Source organism: Patella vulgata, chromosome 2 (assembly GCF_932274485.2).
Source record: "Patella vulgata chromosome 2, xgPatVulg1.2, whole genome shotgun sequence".
Taxonomy (NCBI): domain Eukaryota; kingdom Metazoa; phylum Mollusca; class Gastropoda; family Patellidae; genus Patella; species Patella vulgata.
In genome coordinates, this window is record NC_065880.2 from 48,070,483 (window position 1) to 48,096,778 (window position 26,296).

A 26,296-nucleotide genomic window follows, 5' to 3' on the forward strand; every position below is an offset into this window, starting at 1 on the left:
AAGTCGTTACCAATCACAATGTCAGATTACAACTTTTATGGTTATTGTGATTACATGTCATACCTTTCCTTGTTACTTATGTTTGCATTTCAAACAGTTTGTTGTTATTTGCTAAAGATACGAAAATGTAGCGGAAGATTTGTAAAAATTACACAAGGGACCCCATTCTTGCCCAAGCATGAAAATGTATGGCGGTGCTATTTGAGAATTAAATCTACCACGATAAGTTTGATTTTAGCGTAGGTCTGGTTTATGGCGGTTTATCGTCCCACAATGGTTTTTACACATTTGCAGTCGAAGGAACAAAATAAACCAACTTTACAAACAATAGAACAGACGAACACTGACACAAAGTCAGTGTCTCGAAATGATAGACATATTTTGGTGTCCGCAGTTGGTGAAGTTTGTTTACAAGCCAATAACTGCAGAATAACTATTTCTGTGACAGCTAAAAAAGACGATGCGAAGGATGCCAGAAGTAGTGTTTCAAGAAGAATTGAGTACATTCAACAATGTCTGAATAATTATGGAATAAAAGTATGATAATGCATGTATATTATAATGAAGAAGATGAAATGGGGTTTTTAACGTCCTACAGACACTGTTCAGCTCCGACTGGGCTAATGAAGACCGGCATCGGTCATGCAGTGTACTATAAGGAAAATTTTGCCCAAACAGCAGCGCTACTGCCTACTCTTATATCAAATGCCAACTGTCAAGGGTTCTTTTACGAGCACGCCACCTCTGTTTTTCATCCCTTGCCAGACCTTTGTTCTACACGTTCACTGACAAGGGGGAAACCACATCAGAAAATTCACATGAACTTCCTCGGCCAATGCAGAGATAGAACACAGCACCTCCAGGTTAGCGAGCAAAAATGTCTTAGTCACTGAGCCACTGTGGCTCCTCGTCTATTATAAGCTTACAGTATCTCTATAAAGAAAATCTAACGGGCTACTGATACATACATGTACAGTAAATCACTATTGAAACAAAATTAGGTTGTGATATCCAAAGTAAGATTACCAGTACTTCTGGCTCTTTAGCATGACTAAATGATATAGCTCTTCAATATTATTCAATGGAACCCCTTAATTGCTAGTTTTAAGTGTGTGGCACTTTATTTGACAGTTTCTAGTGTGTTCTATGTATATTTCAGCAAAATGACAGAGATATTTATGAAAGACTAACAAGAGATGGCAGATTTTATGTAATGAGAACTGAAATAACTGCAAAGTTTTCTGATGTAATTAAATGTCAATCATTATCAAATTTATTGGTGGAGAAATTGGATCAAAATGTTGACATATCTCTACCAGAATTTTTTCATGATGATAAAGATATAGAATCCCTAAGGTTAGTTTAATTGATATGAAGTTTTGGAATAAGTGTACCAGTATAACTGACTGTACATGTATGACACACATTCTTATCATCATGTTAACGATACTGGATTTGTAGTGCTTATATAGATAGAGAACATTTTATTATTGTATTCATTATATTTATAAATATTGATTTTATCAAGTGTAGTGTGTACTAATAAAAAATGGCAATACTTGACAGTGACTAATAGTAACTTTTTTTGTTCTGGCAGATGTATGGTACTTCATTTTCTTATTTATTTTTCAGGAAACAAGCCAGTCTGTTAGCAATTCATAATGCTAAACTTAAAGCACAGGAAATGGCAAAACTTGTGCATATGGAAGTTGGTCGTACGATCAGTATACAAGAAGAAGAAACAAATGAAAACTATCCATCCTCATCAGATATATCTCCATCCGTTCATCAGAGAAAACTAGATGCAGTGTTAACAGTTAGCAGTAAAGTTTCAGTTCAGTTTGAATTGAAAAAGAAAAATAAGCAAAGATCATAATTTCATTGCTTGTTATATCAATATTAATCATTATCAATTTCAAGTGTTTTGTTTCTCTCTAATGTAACTCCACATTGACTGTGATATATTAATTATAACATATGTTTTCTATGTGTAATAAAATATTTTATTATTATTATAATACAAGCTTGTTATATTTTATGTAGGATATGCATAATAATACTTTATAAGGATTAATAATTTAATTCACTCAAAATGTTTTGCATATGCCACTAGCAAAAAGAATATGAATTAGAAGGCGTATGGCCGTTGCCCCACCTCTAGGTTTTCATTTACTTGCAGCTTAGGTTTCTGGAATCTAAAATCCATGATGAAGCCATTGTCCATTTAGTAGAGATTGTTCAGATTGCTCCATCTGAACGACTGCTATTCCTTGCAGCCTTTCTCCAGCACCACTAACAAAGGGAAACCACACCTGGTCGTTGAGCCTGCACCGTACTTGCTGAACTTCCATGGCCTCTATAGTGATTGATGCCTTTTAACGATGTAAGGTTTAATTCACACGAGTTGCTTTATTAGACCTCTGACAAGGACAGCTGTCTAGACGTTTGGATGGGACGAAAAACCAAGGTCCCGTGTACACATTGGCGTGCACGTAAAGGATCCCTTGACAGTTGGAATTCGATATAAGAGTAGGCCGTAGTGCCGCTGTCCGGGCAAAATTTCCCTCATAGCACATTGTATGGCGTATGCCCATCTTCATTAGCCCAGTTCAGAGCAGAACAGTAGGATGTTAAACCCCATTTCATTTCATTTTATTAGACCTGGTGATAGGTTTATTTCTATCTGAACGATTAGACACTGTTCATCGCCATGCCCTCCGTCCTTTACGAAAAATACATAATCAGATTTAGGAGCCGAGCAAATGCAGTGTTTAGTGCATTCAGACCAAAAAACTACAGGAAAAGTTTTGAGTTTTACTGAGAAAACCTGCGATATAAGTTGTTTTGTACACCAGATAGTGGACAAAGCTGTGATCTTTGAAAATTTCGATCCCTGCATTGGCCGAGAGTTCTACCAGATTTTTCGGCGTGGTTTCCCTTTGTCAGTGATGCAGGATGGAGGGCCTGACAAGGACAACTGTCTAGTCGTTCAGATTGACGAAAAACCGAGGTCCTGTGTACACATTGGTGTGCATGTAAAAGATCCCTTGGCAGTTGGAATTCGATATAAGAGTATGCTGTAGCACCGCTGCCCGGGCAAAATATCCCTCATAGCACACTGTATGGCGTATGTTCGTCTTCATTAGCCCAGGTTAGGAGCAGAACAGTAGGACGTTAAAATCCATTTCATTTCATTTCATCTCTGAAGATAAACAAAACGTCTCCTTTTGATTGTTGTTCTAGTAAGATTAAAGTTAGGTAAAGTTAACCAAGAAAGTCTGGATGATGTTTTTTTAAGCACAGGCAGTTAAATAGATGTATGAAAGTATTTTGAATTAATTGCTTTACATGTAAAGTTGTTCTAGGTTGTATTTTGTAGTAAAGTTACCCAAGAAAGTCTGGATGATGTTTTATTAAGCACTGGCAGTTGAATAGACGTAGAAAAGTATTTTTAATTCATTGCTTTACATTTAAACTACTGGTGAAACTGTATCATAATGTCAAATATTATTGCAAGCATGTGTTCTGTTAATGTTTACATCATGTTCATGTAAGCCCTGTTGTTACATTAATTTTGTAATTTATTTTAGGAAGTCTAGATGATGCAAAAAATAGTTAGCGCTATAATAAAGTAATCATTATCGTTTATTACTTATAAGAATAACGTCATGCCTAGTTTGTATGTTCAAACCAAAAAGTCTTGAATGTTGCCGTTCTTGTCTTTTGAGGTATGGTATTAGGAAATGGCATACTATTTGGGAAATAGCAGGTAAAGATAAAGTTACACAGAACGATGTCATTGAATATAACTATGACAACACTTTTGACTACGAATCCCTGACTGTGCCATCGCCTGCTTGGTCCATGCGCGGGCGTATTTACGCATGGACCAAGCAGGCGATGGCCTTATTCGCCTCCTCACTAAGAACTAGGCGGGCCCGTAGCTAGCTGGTAAAATTTTGTGGGGCTATGGAATTTTTTGGAGGGGCTGAGGATGTGGCTGGCTAAGCCGGCCCCCTCGAAGCGCCGAAGGCGCGAGCCAGAGCGAGGGGTCTTCGGGTCCTCCCTCAGAAAATTTTGTGCTCTCGCATCTGAGTGCATTCCTGGGCCTCAAATTGAAGTGCCTCCGGCATGGTTTTATGACTAAATTTTTTGAAATTTCCTTCTTCGACTCCTCCCGCCGATATCATCTTGAGGGTATTAGCGTGTCTTTTGATGGGCAATACAGCTGTAGTATCAAATTTCAAGTGAACTATAGGTATTCTATTATTCTGTTCATAGAATTACAGTATATGCGTAAAAACATGATCTTTTTCATTACTAGAAAGATATTTCCGGCACGGAAAACAGAAAAACGCGTCTTTTTCATGGACCGAGTACTCGAGCCAAGAACGATCAGTGTACCACTTTGAAATGGACGAGTCTGTTTCCCAAACGTAGTTTAGGGTGGGTTCACTACATGGGGCTGGGCTGGGCGCTGGCACATCATCGCCAAGATCAGATTGACAAGCCGCTTTCGTCTTGGACTGGACAACAAGCGGCGAATCGTTGAAATGAGCTGCTGCTGATCCTGGTGCCGGTGTGGTAGACGTCATCGGAAGACGATGGTCTCTTTCTAATTACAAATGCATCCATCGTCTTGTCTTCGTCGCTATCGAATTTTCAATCTCAAAACGTTCAAAAATGTTCTGCCAGTTCTACCAGTGCAAATGGAAACCTTGGACACGAGTCGGATGCTAGGCCGGTAGGACTAGGCGAGACGAGAGGAGCCGCGAGTACGTGAGTGTGATGAGCGAGAACACGTGTTAAGTGACAGTAGACCAACGCGCCTCACAGTAGTTATATACAAGACAAGAGGATCCGGAGTTGATGATGACAGGCAGGCCTCGGTGGACCATGCTACGAGCCTATACGAGTCGCCTACCAATTTTAACACTCCTAAAAAATCATTATTGTCTGCGGAAAAAAAAAAAATTGGGGGGGGGGGGGCTTAGACACCCCATGGCTACGGGCCCGGAACTAGGGGGTGCTCGATTGTCCGTCGGGAACGTTCCGAATTGACGAAATTGCAATCGAGTGAGGCGTAATTCAGTCCTGTCACAGTTCTGTCAGTCCCGACAACTGAGGTGGTGTGAGTTGAACCGTGACGTAATGAAACATAACAAATATGTTTCAGCTGCCATGGTTGGCTGAGATATTTTCTCATGCAGCCAGCACATGCGTTCTAGCCCAAAATCCCATTTTCACTCGGTTGTCACTATTTTTGGGTTTGACAGAATTCAATTCGGAACGTACAATCGAGCATCCGCCAAGTATATTGACAATGCACAGCACTAGTGCGGCAGTTTTGCTGGATGCCGGTTACGAAGAAAATTTCTTCAGTCACCCTGAAAATGTCATTTACAGCTGACATGGCGTCGTCAGTACTAGGCAAATGACATCCGGCTAGTTCCTTTTTCATTTTTGGAAACAAGTTTCACCTATATGGTTACAAATCTGGCATAAAAATGACCAGGATCTGCTTTAAAACGGCGCAGATTGTCACGGACAGTCAGGAATCTAAACCGTTTCTGGTCCGTACTCAAAAGCTTTGGCACCTATCTTGCAGAAACTTTTGTCATTCCTAACTCATTGGCAATAATGTGCTGAACCGTCGGCAATATGCCGAGTGGTCAATCGTCGATCAACCATCACCATGTCATGCTCCGGGGTAATGTTTTCTTCCAGGACGTGCGGTCACTGCCAAGGCCCTCTCTGCCACCCTTAAATTACGCAACCCGCTTGTTTATAAGGATTAATAATTTAATTCACTCAAGGAAAAGGTAGGGGCGTCATCTCCTAAAATGGAGACCACGTGTTGAAGTTAGCCAGTTTTGTCCATTTATGGTGATTTCAATGAGTAAGTTCACAAAGACAATAATAACACTAAACATGCAGTTCTTATGTCTATGACTCATTCAATGATTGTACTTATTGGTGGCAAAATATTGTTTCAATCGAATTGATCTATCCTGTTAAGGCTTAAAAAGTTTCAGCCAGTGCTCGTACTCCAGATGTAATTAACGCTTTGGTATTAGATATTGCGTTAATTCGATGGGCTTCTTAGTGTCACTAATACGAAAGCATATTAAACGATTGTGTTATAAATGTATTCTGGAATGCATTTCAAACACAATATAATATTATCTAGTATTAAAAGTCGATTTTGTAAGGTTTTGCAACTGTTGGAGCAAGATACGGGGCCCCCGAGCCCGCACTAAAATTTTGGAATTTTGACCCTCTAAATGACCATTCTGAGCTATTTTAAGAGAGAAAATCTCACTACTCGCGAGAGAACCAAATCCTTGTCCATAAAAAAAAAACAAAAAAAAACAACATACACAAACTAAAACCAGCAAGAGGTCTCAGCATCAATTAGCCAAGAACGTGCCTGATCCACACTGGATCCAGACACTTGAGAGTTGGTCGAGTTGGGATCCGGGCTGTCCATTCAGGTACAATTAATTCATGTTTCAGATTCTCGATTTATTAGATTTTACGATGACAAATAAGCAACACGGATCACGTGGAGGAGGGGTCGCGACTAGGGGCAGAGACAGAGAGGGTGGCTGAATTGACGAAAACCCCACTCCCGAATTTTGCATCACAAAGAGAGAGAGAGAGAGAAATGGGGTTTAACGTCCTCTCGACACAAACAAGGTCATTTCGGGACTAACATATGGTTTAATTTTATTTCAATATTTCGCTTGCGTGTAGGGGTCTTCAGCAGTGGGAGGAAACCGGAGAGAGATAGAGAGAGAAAAATGGGGTTTAACGTCCACTCGACACAAACTAGGTCATTTCGGGACTAACACGTGGTTCAATTTTATTTCAATAATTCGCTAGCGAGTAGGGGTCTTTAGCAGTTGGAGGAAACCGGAGGACCCGGAGAAAACCCACGAGGTTGGACAGGCGACCCTACTCCTTGTCACGTACAACCGGGGAATCGAAACCCCGCCAGTTAACTCAATGACAGACCGTATGATAGAGCGCGCGTGTGCTAACCATTCGGCCATCCAACCCCACGCACGAGGTGATTGCAGCACAAAGAAAATCTTGCTATCCCTTTGCCGGTGGGCAGGGGAATTACGACGCTGAAGAAAATCACGACAATCTATAACTGTGCAGATATTTATAAGAGAACCGCGATTTGATGGCGGATGCACAAAATTAGGTGGTTTTCAAGCCTTGTTCTCCGCTGTCCATAATAACGTGCGATCACACTAAGAGACGTTTATCATCCAATTTCTGATAATTACTTCTGGAGATATTGCACTTTATTATTCCAATTCTCTAATTAAGGGACGTTTTACAGCAGGCTATATTCAAGGATCACACGTTGAGGCTGTGTGTTTTGTTACCTGGAAAACTATCATTGACGATTGGCATTACTTACGAGTTGATTTAATTCGTTTCATATTACCGAAGGAACGTTCATTCGCGCAAGAGACTGGAGTTTTTAACCGCAGAATTATAAAAAAAATTGAAAATGATTCTGTATTAACCAGTTATAAAGGTATATAATGTCAATCGCGGATACATTACGTCATAACGCGCGAAATATATTACGTAACCAGTGCATAGCAGAAAAATCTAATTGTGTGACAAACGAGGGTATCCAAATTAGCTACAACGTACACATTGGGTAATCGCCGCACGTGGAATCTTTTTATCAACACAGCAAACGAACAATATTTTCACCATCTTTAAATACATTTAATCAACTGTACGAAGTTTTAGGGAAGACCCCAGATCAGAGAGAAGGACTGTCAATGTCATGTTACGTATTGTGTTTTATCAAACTGGATAGAAATACGACTTAACAGTTTTTTGACGTGTGCTTTTTTGATAAAAATACTTAAATGTAGACAGTAATAATTAATGTTGGTACAGACACGATTATATAGAATTTATACTCTTCAAAAAAAACTAGGGGATATTCAGAAACAAAAAAAAACTGCGGAAATGCACTGCTGTTTTTATTAGAGGTAACCAGATTCGGCAAACCTCAGCAGCCTCCAGTACCCTACATCTAGCCTCGGCTGTATGACCAAGTTCGCCATTGGAACTACTTTCAAGTTCTCGGGTTAGAAATAGCATCACCCACAAAGATTTGGATGTCTGAAACTGTTTTTCTTTCTAGTTTATCCGATGTTCTTTAAACAAAGGAAATCTTTGCAATGAAAATTCTACATACTCATCAAACGAAGTCATTTTGAAAACTTCTTTCTATAAGCGGCAAGCTTTCTTCACGACACTAGCGCGGTGGGCACGGGCATTATCATCTTAACGATGAAACGTCGACCTGCGCGTTGAACAAAGGGCAGAACTATCGGTGCCAGGATGTGGTCACGGTAGTACACACCAGTGACCCTTCCTTGAACAATATGCAAGTCCGTTCTGCCAGTCATGGTGATTCCTCCCCATGTCCGAATCTGTCATGCTGTCTGACGTTAACGTTAGCATGGCGCTCATTTACACGCCTCCAAACGCGAGCAAGCCTATCGGTGAAATCCAGAGAAAATCTGGACTCATCTACGATTACCCCAATTTCTACGCTGCCTACACCATTGACGCCTGTTTGCCATGTGCTGGCGAGTTAATGGAGGCACAACACGCGGTCGCGCATGCAAATGGGCTGCATGTAGCCGATTTATAATCGTTTGGGGTGTAACTCAGTACAAGTTTACAGAAAGCTGATTGTGTGTTTGTTGGTACCGGTTCCACAGTCTGCTGATCACAGACTGTGACACATTAAGCATGTTGGCTACTGCTCGCTGTGTAGAACCCATTTGAAGCATGCTAATAGCACGTAGACGTTCATCATGTTGAAGACGTCTCATTGCAAATTAAACGTAACACACTAAAGCAAATATACGCTAAACAGTAAATCTTATGCAAGAACCGATAGGAAAGCAAGCATATATAGGATAAACCATCACGCGGCAGTTTTCGTCAACCCTTCCTTAAAGTGTCAAATTTGACAATGAACCCCTCCCACGTGTATGGCGCTATTGCGTGTCGCACTTGCAGCTCAGTGGTTCTGTTGGGGCGATAAGTTCTTCATCTGTGAACATACTCTCAAAGCATGTCAAGTGTCCATGACTATTTATCATATTACAACCTGCATAGGTATTTACATTTCAATATCCCCTACCTTTTTGAAGAGTATATATACCGGTATATCCAAGGGTAAAAATTTCTTGAGATCAACACTAACAAATATACTAAACAGCAAAAAAAAAAAACCCAAAAAAACTCAGTACGATTTCAAAATCAGAGAGGCACTTTAATCAAATCATTCTAGAAACGACTTACTAAGTGAATCAAAGCAATTTCAATTTTTTGTGAACAGAATGTTGACACATTAGTGATTAATTCGTCACAATTCCAAGAAATTACGAGAAGGTTTAGAGTCTGTACACAGTCTATACATCAGTATCTGGTGTGTCCACCGCGAGTGCCAATAACAGCAGCGCAGCGTCTGTATAGGGAGGGACCAGACGATTGTTGAACGCCATTGGCATCTGGAACCACACACTCAGAAAAGCCTGGCGCAATCCATCGGCTGTGTTTGGTCTCGGTACGACGTTATGCAGTCTCCTCTGAATTTCATCCCAAAGATGTTCAATCGGGTTTAAGTCCGGACTAAGATCTGGCCAGTGCATAACGTTGACACCGTTCTGCTGCAGAAAGTCCCGAGTAACTCTGGCGGTGTGGCCACGGGCTTTGCCATGCTGGAAAAACGTTGTTTCGATGACGTGCGAAATGTGGTATGACGTGGGGTCTGAGAGCCGCCTCCTCTCCCTGGACCAAGATTTTGAAACACCACAGGACCCACTCTCTGGTTCAGGCCGATTTCACCCCAAATCGTTATGTTTGGACCGCCCCATGAGTCTCGTTCCATGACACATTGGTCAGAATAACGTTGGCCACGTCGACGCCATATTCTGGTCCTGCCATCTGCAGCTGATACGCAATACTGACTCATCTGTGAACAGAACAGTTTTCCATTGCCTGTGTCGCCAGTCCTGGTGTTGTTGGGCAAACGATAGACGTTCACGCCGATGGCGAGGATCGGTCCACGATAATGTCTACGGCAATGGATGTTCTCTCCGGTGAAACGTCGGCGGATTGTATCGGTACTGATGGGTCTTCCGTGTGTTCCCACTGTCTGACGTGCTGTCTCAGATGCCTGTGTGAAGGGATTCTGCACGTGCTGTCGCACAACATGGCGCTCTTGTAGCCATGTGGTAAGCCTTGGTCTACCAGTTCGGGGCGATCATCTGTGGTGTTGGTGGCCCGAAAGCGTTGCTGAAGCCGTAGATGGTCCGAACATTGACCTGGAAGTGATTGGCAACGGCTTGAGCAGTGTGGCCAGCATCGAGTCTTCAAAGCTCCTGGTTCCAATCGCCTTGTTCCTCTGAGCTGTCGTGAGTCGTGGCATGCCGCTGACGTTGTAGTGTGAATGATTCGACCAGGTATGGGGGTGCATTTTATAGGGCTGGTCCAGATGAACAGCACGTGCAGCATGAGTTACACATTACCATCTAAGAAGTCAGGTTGCGTTTTTGAGAACATTTCCTGGGTTCAATTCTGTGTTTGGGAAGGAGCCTTATTGCTCAGGTAAAGTTGGAGATGTGGTCACAAATATACAATAAAAACATTTGGCAAGTTTTATGCAATGAATCTATTCAGAGTAACATTCCAACCCGACGTTTCTTTTGCTGCTTAGTATACTAACGTTTTTTTTTTTTTAAAGAGGTCACCCCCATTATGCAAATTCCCTTAATTCTACTGTACTCGGGAGAGATTTGATTGGTCGATGAGAATAGGCACGCTCAGTCAAAAACCCAAGTTTTCAGAGAGGTATTTCTTGGGCCATTGCTTCAGGAATATGGTCTTTCTTTTGCCCTCAAATTAAATGGCTGTGAATTTTAATAGATTGATACACGATCGCTATTTGATAATTTAATTAAAAGATAGGTTGCCAGACAACGAAGCATACGCCCACAGCAGCTATATCGTCCGGACATGTAGGCGTATACAAATCGATAATTGGGACTTTGCTTATTATTGTAACAACGGTAGCAATAACCAGCGGTTGCCATGAAAGATACGCCCACATTTTGAAAGAGATGGGCAGAGAAAAAGCTAAAAAAAACAATTGCGATTTTTTGTACAATCAGGGGCCATAATCCACGAAGTTATAGTCCGATATGCACGAATATCGAAATGAATCCGGATCTTTTGGATTTAAACATATTTTAAATTTCATCAAGATCGGATTAAAATTTTGACTTCTAGAGGGTCCACAACCTTGGTATTACATACTTTTACACTATTCGCGTACAGGGGGCAGCAATTTTGTCGGGCAGGTTTGATCAAACTTTTAAGAAATTCGAACTCAACCATCATTAGGGTGTAACGGTGATATATTGACGGGTTTTAAAATTGAATATAGGGTCCACAAGCTAAAAATGTGATTTTTCGAACAAACAGGGGCCATAATCCTGGAAGTTACGTTCCGATATGTGCGATTATCGAAAGGAACCGAGATCTTTGTGATAAAAAGATAAATTTAAAGTTTCATCAAAATTGTGACATCTAGAGGTTCCACAACCTTGATATACCATACTTTTACACTATTTGCGTACGAGGAGCAGCCATTTTATCTGACAGTTTCGGTCCGATTTTTACGAAATTCGAACCTCTAGAGGGACCACACGATAAAAACGCGATTTTTCGTACAATCAGGGGCCATAATCCAGGAAATTACGACCCGATATGCACTAATATCGAAGGGAACCAAGATGGGTTATAAACATACATTCTAAGTTTCATCAAAAATGGTTGAAAATTTTGACATCTAGAGTGTCAACAAGCTAAAAACGCGAAGTTTCGTACAATCAGGGGCCATAATCCATGAAGTGACGGTCCGATACATGCCAATTTCGAAAGGAACCGAGATCTTTGGAAGACTGACTTCTATTTTAAGTTTTGCCCAAATCGGATAATGTCCACAAACAAATTGTGGGCGGACGAACGGACAAAGGCGACCACAAAATACGTCCACGTGGAAATGTGGGCATATAAAAATCCAGACTGCGCTATTATCAAAACTTCAAAGAGTCATAACTTCGCTCTCAATAGGGTAATTTGACTTAAATTTTCATTATATTCCCTTTTCATTATATATTTTTCAACTATTATATCTTAGCTCTTTATCTAAATCTTACATAATGTATCTATAACAAGACATTTTAATACATATTTTAATATTAATATATTTATTTTAACATATCAAAATTGATCTTTGCCGAGAACAGATGTTTCTAAAGAATAACCTGTAAAAGATACAGAGTCAAAGAAAGAAAATAAAGGGAAGACAAAGAAATGGTTCATTATAACATAAAACCTCAATCTATAATCAGAGTAAAGGTTGGGGCTGATATTTATGAGCAATACCAGAGAATAAATAGTAAATAATAATAATAATAATTATTATGCATCTCTTGGAGACATGACGTAGACATTTACACAATTATATACACTGGTTTCACTTCACACCAAGCACACGTTCAGAGGATATTATTTTAAATAACATACCTACATAGTTTTTTTTTTTAAAAAAATACAAATGATAACTTGATATATCAATCTCGTCGATGAAACATGATTAATGTATGACTACATTTATGTAATATGTATGAGCAAATGCAAATGTCATCATCCGAACACAAACGTATCACGTAACGCTAAATACAAACCCACGTATTCATATGAATTGATTTAAAGTTTATACGACGAATATGGAAAAGTACTTATTCAGATGAGTGTTATGGCGGTCTGTTAATATCATTATGGCCGGCCATGAAGTCGTACGCTGATATAAATGGATGATGCGAACTGAGTTGTTATTATAAAAACGTTTGTGTTTTATTGTTCTTTAGTACGAATGTTGCTGTTAGCGAGATTATCAGCACGCAGTGACTGAGTTTGTGTTGGGTAATCCAATTGCCGTGTTGGCACTGTCTGTTGGAATCTGTTGGTGCCTTCGCGGAGTCCGATGAGGTTGGACTTCAGCAATGACGCTTGGTGACGCTGCATCAAGGACTGTGTAGGCCGTATCATTAGAAACGGATGCCGTTATTGTCTCTTCGTTCTCGTGTCTGAATTCATCGATATTAGCCACTGTTACTTCTCCAATCGGCACAGGACGGTCGGAAATACGCAAAGGTGCGGAATTTTGAATATTTTGATTCTGATCAGCAACAGGTCTTGGTTTGTCTGGATGTGAATTACTACCACAGAAACAGAAGTCGAATATTACAATATCTGGTTTAGGTCTTGGTGTTCCATCTGGTCCTTTCTCAAAATCACCAGGGGGAGATCTGTAAAATAAAATTCACATAGTCATTGTGGCAAATTTTGGGGATGACTGCCGGGTGATTGTTCATATTTTTTAGTTGCTCGGCTTTGCACGGGTTAAAAGTGTTAATTTCATAATTAATCCTGCGCCAAATACATCAACACAACAATACAAGGCACCCTCAATGTTTACCCCATGACATACCCAGCTGAGTCAACTTTAATAGGTTCGTCTGGTTTTATTGAAGACAAAGAAAACTTACTTGACGAGTCGTTTAACAACCAGGTAGATAGCAAAAAGTAACATTATAGTTGTAATAATAACAGCTATCACACAACCAGCTATTAAACCAGCTTCTTAAAATAAAAATACACAATCATATCAGACACGGTAACTTACAAAAATAGCTTTTTAAGACAAGATAAATATTGCATTTAGGAGAACTCGTATTTCACGGAAAACCAGATATGCCCTGGGGAGCTCGAGACCTGTCTGCTGAGTATCTTCTGATATCTCAAGAGATACTGCAATGTAATATTCATTCGTGGATGGGTGTACTGCATCAATTATTGTAACAACTTAGGACAAGTTTCGTGCAATTAGTTTTGTAACAGATATTTCATCCGCCATAGATTTTTCACTCAAATCATTATATATCCATTCTGTTTAGTTTAAGATTGAATAGAGGGAGTCTTACCTTCGGTATTAGAAACTTGATCAGGAGTTCTACTCGGGCTGTCGTCTCTAATGGCAACAGGCGGTGACGACAGTCTTGTTTCTGTAGGCGGCGATGGAATATATTCTCGTGATGAGGTGACAGTGCCTGCGAAATAGAAGCATATAATACAGAACATGCATGGAAATAGAATCAGCTTAATAAAAACAGCAATTAAAACGCTCCAGCTGATAGTGATTACGTTTAAGATTATAATAATTAGATCTAAAATCGTGGATTATACCACAGATTCTAACTAATTTAACATTAATATACTGGTAATATATCACCGCCAGCTTACCTGATACACAGTCGAACAAGACTCGTAAGAATGTTGCATATCCACACTTTGGTGAATACGTTTTATTTAACTGGATACTACATTTTTCTTGGCCTTGACAAGATTGAAAAATGTCGATATTTTCTGTACAATCACCAATAGTATGTTTGCACGACTCCCATTTATTTCTTCCATATATGGCTTGCTCAACTGCGATTTTCATATTAACCGGACATTCGATCTCAATATCCGTTTCTTCTTTTCCAGACAAACATTCTGTTTTAGTAAAATCTACAAAAATATATAAATGTATGAAAGGTTACAAATTACCATACAATTATGCAGACTAAATCATGTTTGAGTGGGGTGTTGTAAATCTTTAGTATACGTATATTTTAAACACACGTTTAACAAGACGTAATTCTGACCCCAAACGACGGCTGGGAATAGAGCTAATATACAGCTAATCAAAATATACTACAAATTCTGGTTCTCCAAAATGTGTTTCTGGATAGATAAATTCTTTTGGTTTTATCTTTGCAAATGTTTAAATGACGCAAGCACATCTAACATAGAACAACTCTTCCTTTTATTTTATGCTACTAAATTCTTCAGGAGAAAAACATAACATGTACTGGTTGAAGACGTGTACACGCACATGCTCAGAAATTACAAATATACATGAGAAAACTGCTAGGTTAAGGTGACTTAAGAGGAAACGGGTACAATCAGTTTACGTATCAACATGCATATCTAAGTAGATACACATAAATATTCTAGTATTTCTCCAACATTTCACATAAGCTAGAAAAAAACATTAAGACGTCTAACCCAAAGACCGTATATATAATTACATAAAGGCGTCAAGATTTCTAGATTTATTTGTTAACCTAATAAAAGATACCTGAATTGCATATTCTAATATATTCCCACGGTTTTCATCCTATATTATATCTTACGTTATTATTGTGGATAATGAATACGACACCATTAAAAACCTCTTCAAAAAGTTATTCAAATTTATAAACATCTTGCAATATGATACTTGCATTGTGCAAAGTAACCCACGTTGCTTGAGAGTTCAGGTCATCATACATTCTCTCTAAAATACAAGGGCGTGTATTATACCTTCGTATAATAAGAAAATGTGATAAAAACTGGATTCAGTAAAGAAAAGAAATCTGCTTGAATGCACACAGTGAATTTTAAAGATGACACATTGGAAACACCATACCCGTTTTGGATACGAGAGTCCAACAGCTATTAATAAGTGATATCTAGTGTCCCTTCTAATGTATTTTAATGTCTGATTAATTAGGTCAACACTGACACCCGTTTTTTTCGAAAGTAGGCCTATGTTCCTATAATTTTATACACTTTGTAATTATGCATTCTAAATTTCGTTGGACTTGGTTACATTCATAATACACTGGCCAGTTCATTAGAAGGCGTGTGTTTATTCTTTCCGGAACACTTGACAACAATAGTTCATTAGAAGGTGTGTCTGTATTATTTCCGGAATACCTGACAACAGTTCTTTGGGTTTATTTCTGAGCGAGAGAGAGAGAGAGAGGGTAACCTCCACTCGACACAAACTAGGTCATTTCGGGACTTACACATGATTCAATTTTATTTCAATAATTCGCTTTGCGCTAAGGGGTCTTTAGCAGTGAGAGGAAACCGAGGGACCCGGAGAAAATCCACGAGGTTGAACAGGCGCCCTACTCCTTGTCACGTACAACCGGGGAATCGAAACCATGCCAGTTGACCCAACGGCAGACCTTATGATACAGCGCGCACGCGCTAACTATTCGGCCATCTAACCCCCAATCTCTGAGAGAGATGTCCCTTGTCACGTTGTGTGCTTTATACTGTTGTATTCATTCTGACATTGTGATTAGATTGCTACTTCATGAATCATTTAGAATCATACTTTTTGTTGTTGTAAAGAGCTCGGTCACTCACTGACATGTCGGGTTGTCTGTATTGTTTGTGGTTTTGTTGGCAGTTAGTGCTACACTGTCTATTAGAAAACAAACATTCTTTCTGAAACTCGTTTGGGGCACCACAAAAGAACTGCTACACACAGAAGATAAGCAATGCTATACATTTTGAAGCTTTAACTGTTGCTAATTTTGATTGAAAACCGACCCATGACATTCCCAGTTCGTATATTTTATTACTATAAAACTTCACGAACCCAACTCCAGTTCTTCAATACGTCCATTCAAGAACGGTTGATGGGGTGTTGGTCTATTAATAGTAACAGGAGAACAGATGGCAGTCTGCTATGGATTGCCATTGTTTGAAAACCATTCAACATCACAGTAACATATTGAACACTGTCTAAATTCAATAAACTGCCGGCCTGCCTTGCACATGTTAATAATAACCACTCTTCTAATTTGGAGAAAATTGAATTATATGTGACCTCCGTTGATATGGTCAATACTGGCTTCTTCCAAAAGACAGTGATGGTTAAATTAATTATTTTTCGATTTTGAAAGAATGCCAAACAAGTTCATTTCGTGAAATTCCATCAAATATTATAAAGAAACTAATAGTGAAATTTTCTCTCTTAAAATAAAATCAAGCATTGCTCTATATTTACGTCGGTGGAAATATCAAGTTACTGGTTTCATTCATTCCGTCATCCTTTCAGAAATATTTTTATGTGTCAAGCGGGTTACTGGGCCAACATTTGTAACTTCACCGTATAAGCTAAAGCATTTTTTTTTCATTTGCGTGGCTACAACTCAAGCTGTAATTTAATCATATGTTTTAAGCAAATGCCGGAAACTGTTAATGAAAAGTTCAGAGTTTTGATGATGATAAACAGAAGTTTGAGAAGTTGACATCTGGTAAAGATTTTAGTGTAGATGTATCTTGCATCACTGCTATAAAAGGTCTCTTACCCATTACACTTTAACCTGCTTTCTACATACAATTTGTAACTTGATAAGGAAGTTTCAAATTTCCACTCAGCAAGTATGTCGACCGCGTTTCCAGGTTTCTTTATTGACACTCCAGATAATATTCAGGCAACACAAAATTTACCAACAAGTTTCATTTAATAGTGATTTAATATCATTTCAAAGATATTCCATCCATTGCTTTAGCATAATATTCATTTTACATTTTTACATTAGCTCATTGCAATGAGCAATTCCTTAACCCAACAACCATCAGCAGATGGAGTAAATGGTATGCAAACGAAAATATTATTTCCAATCAATCATATGGAAATTGATCATTTGAGGTGTCAACAAAAATGACACTTATCTTCCAATTTCAATACAGTTTTGATTTTAAAAAAAATCAACTTATTACGTCAAGAAACACACTTGACCAATCGGCAGCAAACTCATTACTTGTTAATATTAAATCGTTGACATGACTCATCTTAATGTCGCCATTTTATGGATTTGTTGGGTAAAAAATAGAGATATTGTAACTATTGACACCATCATGTCGTGTGTTATGAGTAATTGTTATTAGGGGGTGGCCTTTAAGTTCGTTGATTAATGACAAAACAGTTGTAAATAAAGTTCTATATCATTATTCTCTCGTTGCCCCGGGGCGCAGAGAAATGTGTTGAAATTTCCAAACTATAAAATAGCCTTTATATCATGGTTCAGTTGCTACGCTATAAAGAGGTATAATATAATATGGTAAACTGGAGAAAAAAAATACCTTAGAGTATTTTGATTTCTTTAGCCTGGGGGTTATCTTTCAGTACTCGGTTGTGTGTTAAAATAAAGACATGGATAAGATCGACAGCTGGCGTATGGTAGTTGAAAATATTTCATTTACAAAATATACACTAAACAATACAAGATTTAAAACCATTGAACTTGGTCTTTCCCCAAACGATAAGCACTTGTGTGGGCATTTTGTTGATGTCTATGCATTTGCGATAGTCTGATCAAATCTCCTAAGAATCAACTTTTTCATCAATAAATCATCATTTATCAGACCTTACTTTTGTTTCATTCTTGAAAATGCACCTGCGTTTTTTTTTGTGTTGTTTTTTTTTTTGTTTTTGTTTTTTGGCCAAATATCACATATTGTTATTTATGACATGTACATATGTTTATATTGTATGCTGTCCTCAATGGATGTTTCGATACAATAAAATCTTATCTTACCTTATCTTATACCTCACGGTCATTGACATTTTCTTGTTAAAATGTTTTTTTTTTATCTAATTAGTATTAACCTGGATATCGAAACATCATGAATGAAGTAAAAGAACTAATTAACATTTGTACACCACGCATGGTCTTTTAAATATAATATATGTACAGCCTTACACTCAACTTGTTTAAGAACTTCAAAGACATAATCATGTCGCCTGATGGCATGCACGCGACCAACCCAACTCCAAAGTTTGGGGTCTTCAAATACATGTCCGTTATGACTTTATAAATCTGTATTACATGTTTTCGAATCAATATTTGTCTTGATGAGCGAACGACAAAAGAATTTATTATTGAACAAATTCAGTCGTTTTATGGGTCAAGTTAACCGCGTAGTATAACAGAATGTGTAAACAAGAACATTCTATTTTAAACCACGAAAAAACATCTTTCAACATCCAACAAGCAACTGAACGTTAGAAATGACGTTTTCTTAACTGCCAAAATATGTACCTGAAATGACAGTAATTACCCCTTGCAAAAATGCATGACAGTCCTATGAAAATAAATGTTATTGTTAAATCCTTTATTTTTGCCGAAAGCCAACTTGGCATTAAAATAGGACTGTAAAAGTCAAATACATATTTCCTTCAGACTATTTACAGAATGCATAACATAAGTATATAAGCGTTATACATTACCTTGGGCTTTAACATCGGCCAATATTAAGAACATCAACAATACAATCGCTGTCCATGCCATTTTGATCAACTTCTGAAACGTCATAAACATAAATCCTCAGCTGCCTTTCATCTGCAGCATCCGTTCTGGCACGCGTAAGGTTTCGGTAAGGCGCGTGGCACTGTCTTTGTGATATTCCTTACAAGCCTATGAAGATGGTACCACGCAGGTCTCTTACTCCATAACGATGAATACGGAACAAAATTCTTTTGCAGTTATGTCCAAAACACTTCCAAAACTTATTAACAGTAAAAAGACAACTTTAACCCCTTCTTTGTGGTTCGTAGTACATCTGTCGTCTGCCTTCCAGCACGAGATGTTTGACGAGCGCGAACCACAGTGATATGACCTTTAACATGAGAAAAGAGCCAATCAGGGAAGAGAGCTAAACAGCTGCCTTGTCTACCCCAGCGGTAAGTTCACAACCGTCCATGCACCCATGTGTCCGTAAAAGTATTTATTTTATGTGACCGAAAATGTGCGAAGACGCGTTACACCTTTATGGCGTCTACCGTTTTAATCGTAGACCAATTATTATGTTTATTTAAGATTTAGGGTGATAATTATCAGTAACTGTTATCTAAATAGCATAATCAAACATTAATAGGATTAAACCCTTGATCGTTAATCGAATTTCGCGCCATAAAGTTTATAAATACAAAGGGTAATATAGTATCAGGACAAAAACTACGATCGACATATTATTACATACATTAACTTATCGTATCCTGTCCAGAGTCATAATGCCGTCGAAACTTTCTTTCTTGGGCCCAGTTTTTGTTTAAGACAATATAACTAATATCTTATGAAAAGGTGTATCTCGTTTTTCAAGTTAAGAATTTTGTTCACTTTGAACATCGATAACAACTGGCTGAAATCATTTAAGCAAAAGCTGTACCACTTAATTACAAAACCCAGAACTTCATTTTCACTTTAACGATTTAAGTTTGAATAACTAATTCTTGACAATCTAAGAAAATATCTACTGTCTTTATATGTTTAAATATATAACAAAGCAAATCTTGAGCAATGGGCATAATATACAGTTAGGGATAGTGGCTTATCATTATATTCTTAATAATGCTTCAAATAAAAAATGTTTCCGAAAAATGAATACAAATGCAACATAATGTTCTGACAAATGTCCAAAACGTCCATATTAGAACGTTGTTACATAATATAGAGGTTGACCTTCGATACAAATAAGCAGTAACAAAGACACCCTGCCATATTGTGTCACGCAACATGTCATTATTTTTCTTCATTCATGTGAACAAAAGAATTAAGTAATATATGCGAAAAGAAAACAGAAGCACGTTGGTGGGTCAACCCCATGAATGCTTGTTCTGTTCGAAGATTGAATCATTCTTTAAATTCGATACAATTTGACCGTATCTTCTGCTACTTGACCCATTGTTCATTGCAACAGTCGAGTAATTCTATAATCAAAATTAAAAATTGAGTCTTAAACTCATTTAATTATCTTACAGGTTTTGAGCTAACAGACGTCGGGAGGCCACACGCCAGACCCATCAGTTCTTAACAAAAGGTTTCCCAATCTTAAGAGGTTAATTATACACATTGTTTATGGTTTTTGTTCTGGAAGGGTTCGCCCCCATTTCGACTACAAGTTTTATAACCCTTAAAATTATGACCCCCCAACTAATCAACAATGAACTGCTCTGCCGATTAAAAGATGTAATTAAGGTAATGATAATTGTTAAAATAGCTTATTCATTATATATTATAACTTGTTTTCTTTAACATCAAAGAAAAAATATCAACTCAAGAGTACATTTTTGTTTTGGATATTTGTAATATTTGGAGATTACATTGAGGTTAATACTTGCTTATTTTTCAAATTTTGTACATTTATTTTTCAAGTTCACTATCATTCAGTCAAAATTTTTGTTACCTTATTAGAATTCCTTTATATCAAATATCAACAATAGAGGAAACTCCAAACATCACCAACACCGATGAATTTCAATGATTACGTTACCAATACATGGGTAGATTACGACGCCAAATTTCCTGTTTGTTTACGGAGACTGCTGGACCCAGGAAAAATAATAACCTAGTAGGTTTCCACAAAAGAATCTATAAAACCATACCACACAGTCATCCTAACCTCTATAGATTCATTGACATAATTCGAAATATTGAGAAGTGCGAACGATCTTGTTTTGTTACATATTTTATACAATAATTTTTCATTCTTTTTTCTGTTTGTTTTATTTAATCTGTTATACGCTGTAGCCTAAATGGGATGTTTTATGGAACAGTCTATTTTAGTTATAGAGAGGGTATATAAGTAGGGATAATAAAACCACCAGACCATATAATCTGTTGTTATATAAGCAGTAGTCGAAATGGCACGTAGGCGAAATGGGAGGATACCTCTGGAAGACCTTCGCCTTAAACGGGTCGGACAACTTCTATTATTTTCACTTAATCATTACATAATGTACCTAATAAATACAGACCAAAAAAAAACCCGGGTGAAAAATTCATAACAATTTTATTTTATCAATATTCAAATTTAATCAAATATTTTTATTTTAAGGATAATAGTTTAAAATAGATATAATGAAAAGGGAATATATTGAACATTTCAACAAAATAAATTGGTTCATTCTGAGCTAAGTTGTGACTGTCTGAAGAATACCGTGGTCCCGATTTTCTTTCTTACCATAAGAAGCAAAGCCTCAGTTATCCATTTTTAAATTAAATCATTTAATGGCGACCGTGTTCCAATCCGCACAAAATCACAACCATCCGATGATCTAGTGTGTTGATTATTGGCTTGTCATGTGAATAAATGTACAATTAATAATTTATTATAACATTTGAGACCAAAAGAAACCTCTGCAATAGGCATACTTAGCTCTTACATAATGCATCTTTAAAATAAAGAACCCCAGTCATTAACATCTTTAATAAATCGTTTGCGTACGATAATTTTTTAACAGTGGGCTGAAAACGGTGAACCCGGGTGTTTTGTATGATTTTTTTAAGGTGAGTTTTATGCTTGTCTGGGTTACAATCAGGAAACTATTCATGTATATGGGCTAGAATTATCGTTAAATATCACGGCCATGATCATGGAGTATTGAAATACTGGTGTTAGAGAAGAAAACATTATCAACCTCTGAGGAGATTCCATAATAAATTTTATCTTTAACATACAGACCCCACCCCGCACCCGTCAATAAGGATTTCACGACTACTGGTATTTATGAATCCAGACACCTCACGACAACAAAGGTTATCTCACAATCATAAGTAAACAGGATGCTTTTCCAAGACTGCACACTACACCCGAATTATTCGTTCTGAGGCCCTAAAATGTATTCAACATTCTGAATTAGCCATATCCTGCATTTCAGAAATGCTGGCATATTCTGTACTTTCATGTCCACGTATCTGCACGATTGGTTCCACGTCCGTATTATTGTCGTAATGGTCAGTACTGGAACTGTGTTCTGATATTGGGTGTGGTTGACATGTTATCACTGCATTCGCATTGTCAACCATATTCTGGAATTGTAACACTGCCTTATCATTGTCGTAAACATTCTGCTTAATTTGAGAACTGGCACCAAGAGATTGGCGTGGTGTAATTGTGATATTGTTATCGTAATCATTATTTTGTGGTGGCAGAGGTGGAGGTCGCCGCCGCTTTCTTCTGGGTGGAGCTTGAGGTGCTGGCCCGCTGTCGGTTGACTTATTCTGCATCGAAGTTGTAGAATTGGTGTTTGCTGTTTTCATCGCCGGTGCGCAATTTGATTGCGAATTTGTAACATTAGTTTGAGTACTATGTTCATTATTTGAACTTTTTGCCGTGACCAACCCAGTTTGTCGATTAATTCCATTGTCACATGATTCGTAATAAACACTTTCGTCGGAGTTGTTGAGGTTACCTCCCCTTTTAGCAGGCTGAACATGTGTGCTATTTGACAACTCTGTGTGCATGTAACTTGGGTCACCATAGGAATACCACGAAGTACTTGTATCCGAACCCACTGAACTGTCCTGTCGTTGATACCTATGTAAATATTAAATTGCGATTACAAAACTACAAGATCAAACGTGCAACAATTAATTTGCGATCAAACTGCCGTGAAAACCATATAAGATTTCAAAGTGCCCGAATATCTTTAATATAAATATCAAAAGTAAAGAATAATGCTTACTTTTTGAAGAAATAATAAAAACCAACAGAAACCATTATAACTATGATGGATGCCATAGAAGCCACGACTGCTATCAACGTTCCTTCTGTGAAAAAGATTTTAAAACATTTTTAAACACAAATTCATTTTTATGTACGAAATTTATAATTGCTCTCAGTAACACTAAGTTTCTAGCCCCTTACTAGTTTAGCAAATAATTATTAGAGTGTACATAATGTGGAACGTGTTATTCACCAGAAAAACTCACTAATAGTAATCACGATTTTAAGTTCTTATGCCTCCTCGCCATTAAAGACGCACGACGCTATTATCCCCTCTAGAGGAAACAGAAAAAAAGTGCCATTTTTAGTTTCGTTGAATGGATAATCACATCTTCGACAACAGTATCATACTTTGTTTGTTGTGTCAAACCATAATTTCGTGATAAGGTTAATTCTATTGGACTCTCTCGGCACCCGATGACAATTAGTCGCAGCGCTCGCAGCCGGAATTTTTGGGGGAGCCGAAAATTATGAAAAATATTTTTATTACCTGCCCCACCGACCTTTTCTAAAGATTACACTGTTCTTGTAACCCAATCGAAAATTTATTTCATAAACAACAGCATATTACTGTAACTTACCACTAGAACTAGCAATGTTGATTTGTTCTTTTGTTGCTGGATCCATTCCAGCTTTAACAGCTCCAGCACTGTTGCCTATTCCAACTTTAGGACTCGAGGAGTTTAAGATGTCTTGGGTTACCGGTGTTTTTACAGTCACTGTCTCTGTTATTTTAATCAGATTATCCAAAGGTTCCAATGTGGTGACACCAAGCATCAATGGTGTTGTAGTTCTGAAAACAATGCGTCTGCGAATGATCGGCCTTCCTGGTTGCCGACCTCCTGGGTATCGTCGTCTAATTACACGCGCGCCACCTCCGTCAAGAAATAGCGGACCATTAGCATGGCCTGGTCTTGGAATGTATTTTCTTCCTCTCGGTCCTATTCTCCATCTAGGTGAGGTTGCTTGCAAGGGTTTGTTAGCCATGGTGGTCAAGATTGCAGGTGATGCCGTTACCGGACTGTCCACACGTAAAGGTGGAATAAACTGTTTCTGCTCTTTGATGATCACAGGAACGCGGTTGGTTCTTTGGTTTGTAGGCCTACTTGGAAACTGACTGATGTTGGGAGCAGACGTACCGTCAGTGTGTACAGATTTACATTTGACGTTTATCAGGCTTGATCCTCTCGAGATAGACTCGGCTGGAATACGACATCATGAAATACATATGAAATTAATAAAACATATACCATTGTATAATTTTAGGCCTCTACATTAATTATTTCAAAATTGAAGTAAAGTTTCGTTGGCGACCGTTGTATAAGTTATAGGGAGAGAGAGAGAGAGAGAGAAAGAAAGAGACAGAGAGAGAGAGAGAGAGATGAGGTTTAACGTCCACTCGACACAAACCAGGTCATTTCGGGACTACCACATGGTTGAATTTAGGGTCTTTAGCAGTGGGAGGAAACCGGGGGACCCGGAGAAAACCCACGAGGTTGGACAGTCGACCCCACTCCTTGTCAAGTACAACAGAGGAATCGAAACCACGCCAGTTGACTCAATGACAGACCTAATGATACAACACGCACGTGCTAACCATTGCCCCCCCCCACCCCCATAAGTTATAGGAAAAAAACTACAACTTCGGCTTTCCAGTTAGCCATTAGCCAGATAAACCCACAATAGATCACTTACCCGTCACTTGGGCAAAAAATCCTCCCTTCAACTTCAAACCGTCTGAACCACCCAACAGGTATGTAAGTCTTATTGAACTGTCCCCGAATCTTCTAATGTAGTCAGATCTCTTCCCGCATAATTCATCCGATACTTTGAATTTTGAGGTGGGACCAGAGCTATATTTCTGTTCCAGCAACAGCATCTCCTCGTCACATTTACCACTCTTACCCGCCATATTACTGTTAAGGTAGGCCAGGGATAAGGCTGATGTTGAATCAGTAGATATTTCACATTCGCAGGTTCTGACTTTATTAGCAATACCCTGTGGTGGAAGTGGGTATGAAGGGGAGGTAATCGTCACACCTTTCCACCGACTTACGTCTGACGTAGCACATATATCTAGTAAAGAATGATCTGGAAGGAGGAAAGAATGATACACTGAGTGTATTTTGACTTATTAACAATATGATTAAAATACAGATCTATATTTCGTTTCGGTTTATTTTTATACTTTCGATGGCCTACACTACATGAAGATCTGACATGTAGTACCCGAAGGTCGTGTTAGGGGTCGTACGAGCTTTTGACCCTATGAGGTCAGACATTGATTAATCAATCAGCGTTGGCTTTTCTAGTGGTTTACCCACAGTTCCGTGCATGACACGCCAAGAAGTCGCCGTAACAGATTGTTTCATTGGCTTATCCCCCACTTAACCAAAACGCCGGTAATATAACAACTATTCCAGATCCTAGTGTAGTAAAGACAAGTAAAACGAAATTTTGAACTATAAAAAACGAAACGAAATAAGATCCGTGTTTTAATCAGATTGACTTATTAAAGAACCGCGTAGCAATATTGTACCAGTTTCCCACTGTCTGACATTCAAAGATAATCTAAAAAATGATAATTTTATTACTACTGTGTAAAAATATATTGCGAAGCTGCATCTTGATTTAGCATGATGTGGACACTGTCGTTTTTTCCTGTCAATGAGGCTGCAAAAGTACAAGAATTGTTAGCTATATAAAGTTTCCAACTAAATGAGAAGAGGTATAAGGTGTTCTGGAAAAAGGTAACAATCCACTGCACGAAACT

General features: G+C 38.2%; 3 protein-coding genes across 7 annotated transcripts; 1 reads left to right on the plus strand and 2 right to left on the minus strand.

Annotated features, from left to right (window-relative positions):
- Positions 1-145: 145 nt before the first annotated feature.
- Positions 146-1,992, plus strand: LOC126809832 (interleukin-1 receptor-associated kinase 1-binding protein 1). The gene is made up of 3 exons (XM_050534633.2): positions 146-537; positions 1,160-1,356; positions 1,633-1,992. Exons 1-3 carry the CDS (start codon positions 253-255, stop codon positions 1,874-1,876), a joined length of 726 nt encoding a protein of 241 aa, XP_050390590.1. The 5' UTR covers positions 146-252; the 3' UTR covers positions 1,877-1,992.
- An 8,709-nt stretch (positions 1,993-10,701) lies between these two features.
- LOC126810809 (uncharacterized) lies at positions 10,702-21,220 on the minus strand. Of its 5 annotated transcripts, none has more exons than XM_050536092.2 (5): positions 19,247-19,616; positions 14,428-14,697; positions 14,109-14,234; positions 13,674-13,764; positions 10,702-13,433 (listed from the first exon to the last, which is right to left on the minus strand). In XM_050536092.2, the coding sequence occupies exons 1-5, from the start codon at positions 19,335-19,337 to the stop codon at positions 13,019-13,021; spliced, it is 993 nt and encodes a 330-aa protein (XP_050392049.1). In that variant the 5' UTR covers positions 19,338-19,616; the 3' UTR covers positions 10,702-13,018. The 5 variants fall into 5 exon arrangements, 2 of the variants coding, with proteins under 2 accessions (XP_050392049.1, XP_050392048.1); XM_050536091.2 differs by having other exon boundaries at positions 13,674-13,767; XR_007675299.2 differs by lacking the exon at positions 19,247-19,616 and adding an exon at positions 21,202-21,220 and having other exon boundaries at positions 13,021-13,433; positions 13,674-13,767.
- A 669-nt stretch (positions 21,221-21,889) lies between these two features.
- LOC126810219 (uncharacterized) lies at positions 21,890-25,592 on the minus strand. Its single transcript, XM_050535189.1, has 4 exons — positions 25,219-25,592; positions 24,105-24,725; positions 23,483-23,567; positions 21,890-23,334 (listed from the first exon to the last, which is right to left on the minus strand). Exons 1-4 carry the CDS (start codon positions 25,433-25,435, stop codon positions 22,641-22,643), a joined length of 1,617 nt encoding a protein of 538 aa, XP_050391146.1. The 5' UTR covers positions 25,436-25,592; the 3' UTR covers positions 21,890-22,640.
- Positions 25,593-26,296: the final 704 nt, after the last annotated feature.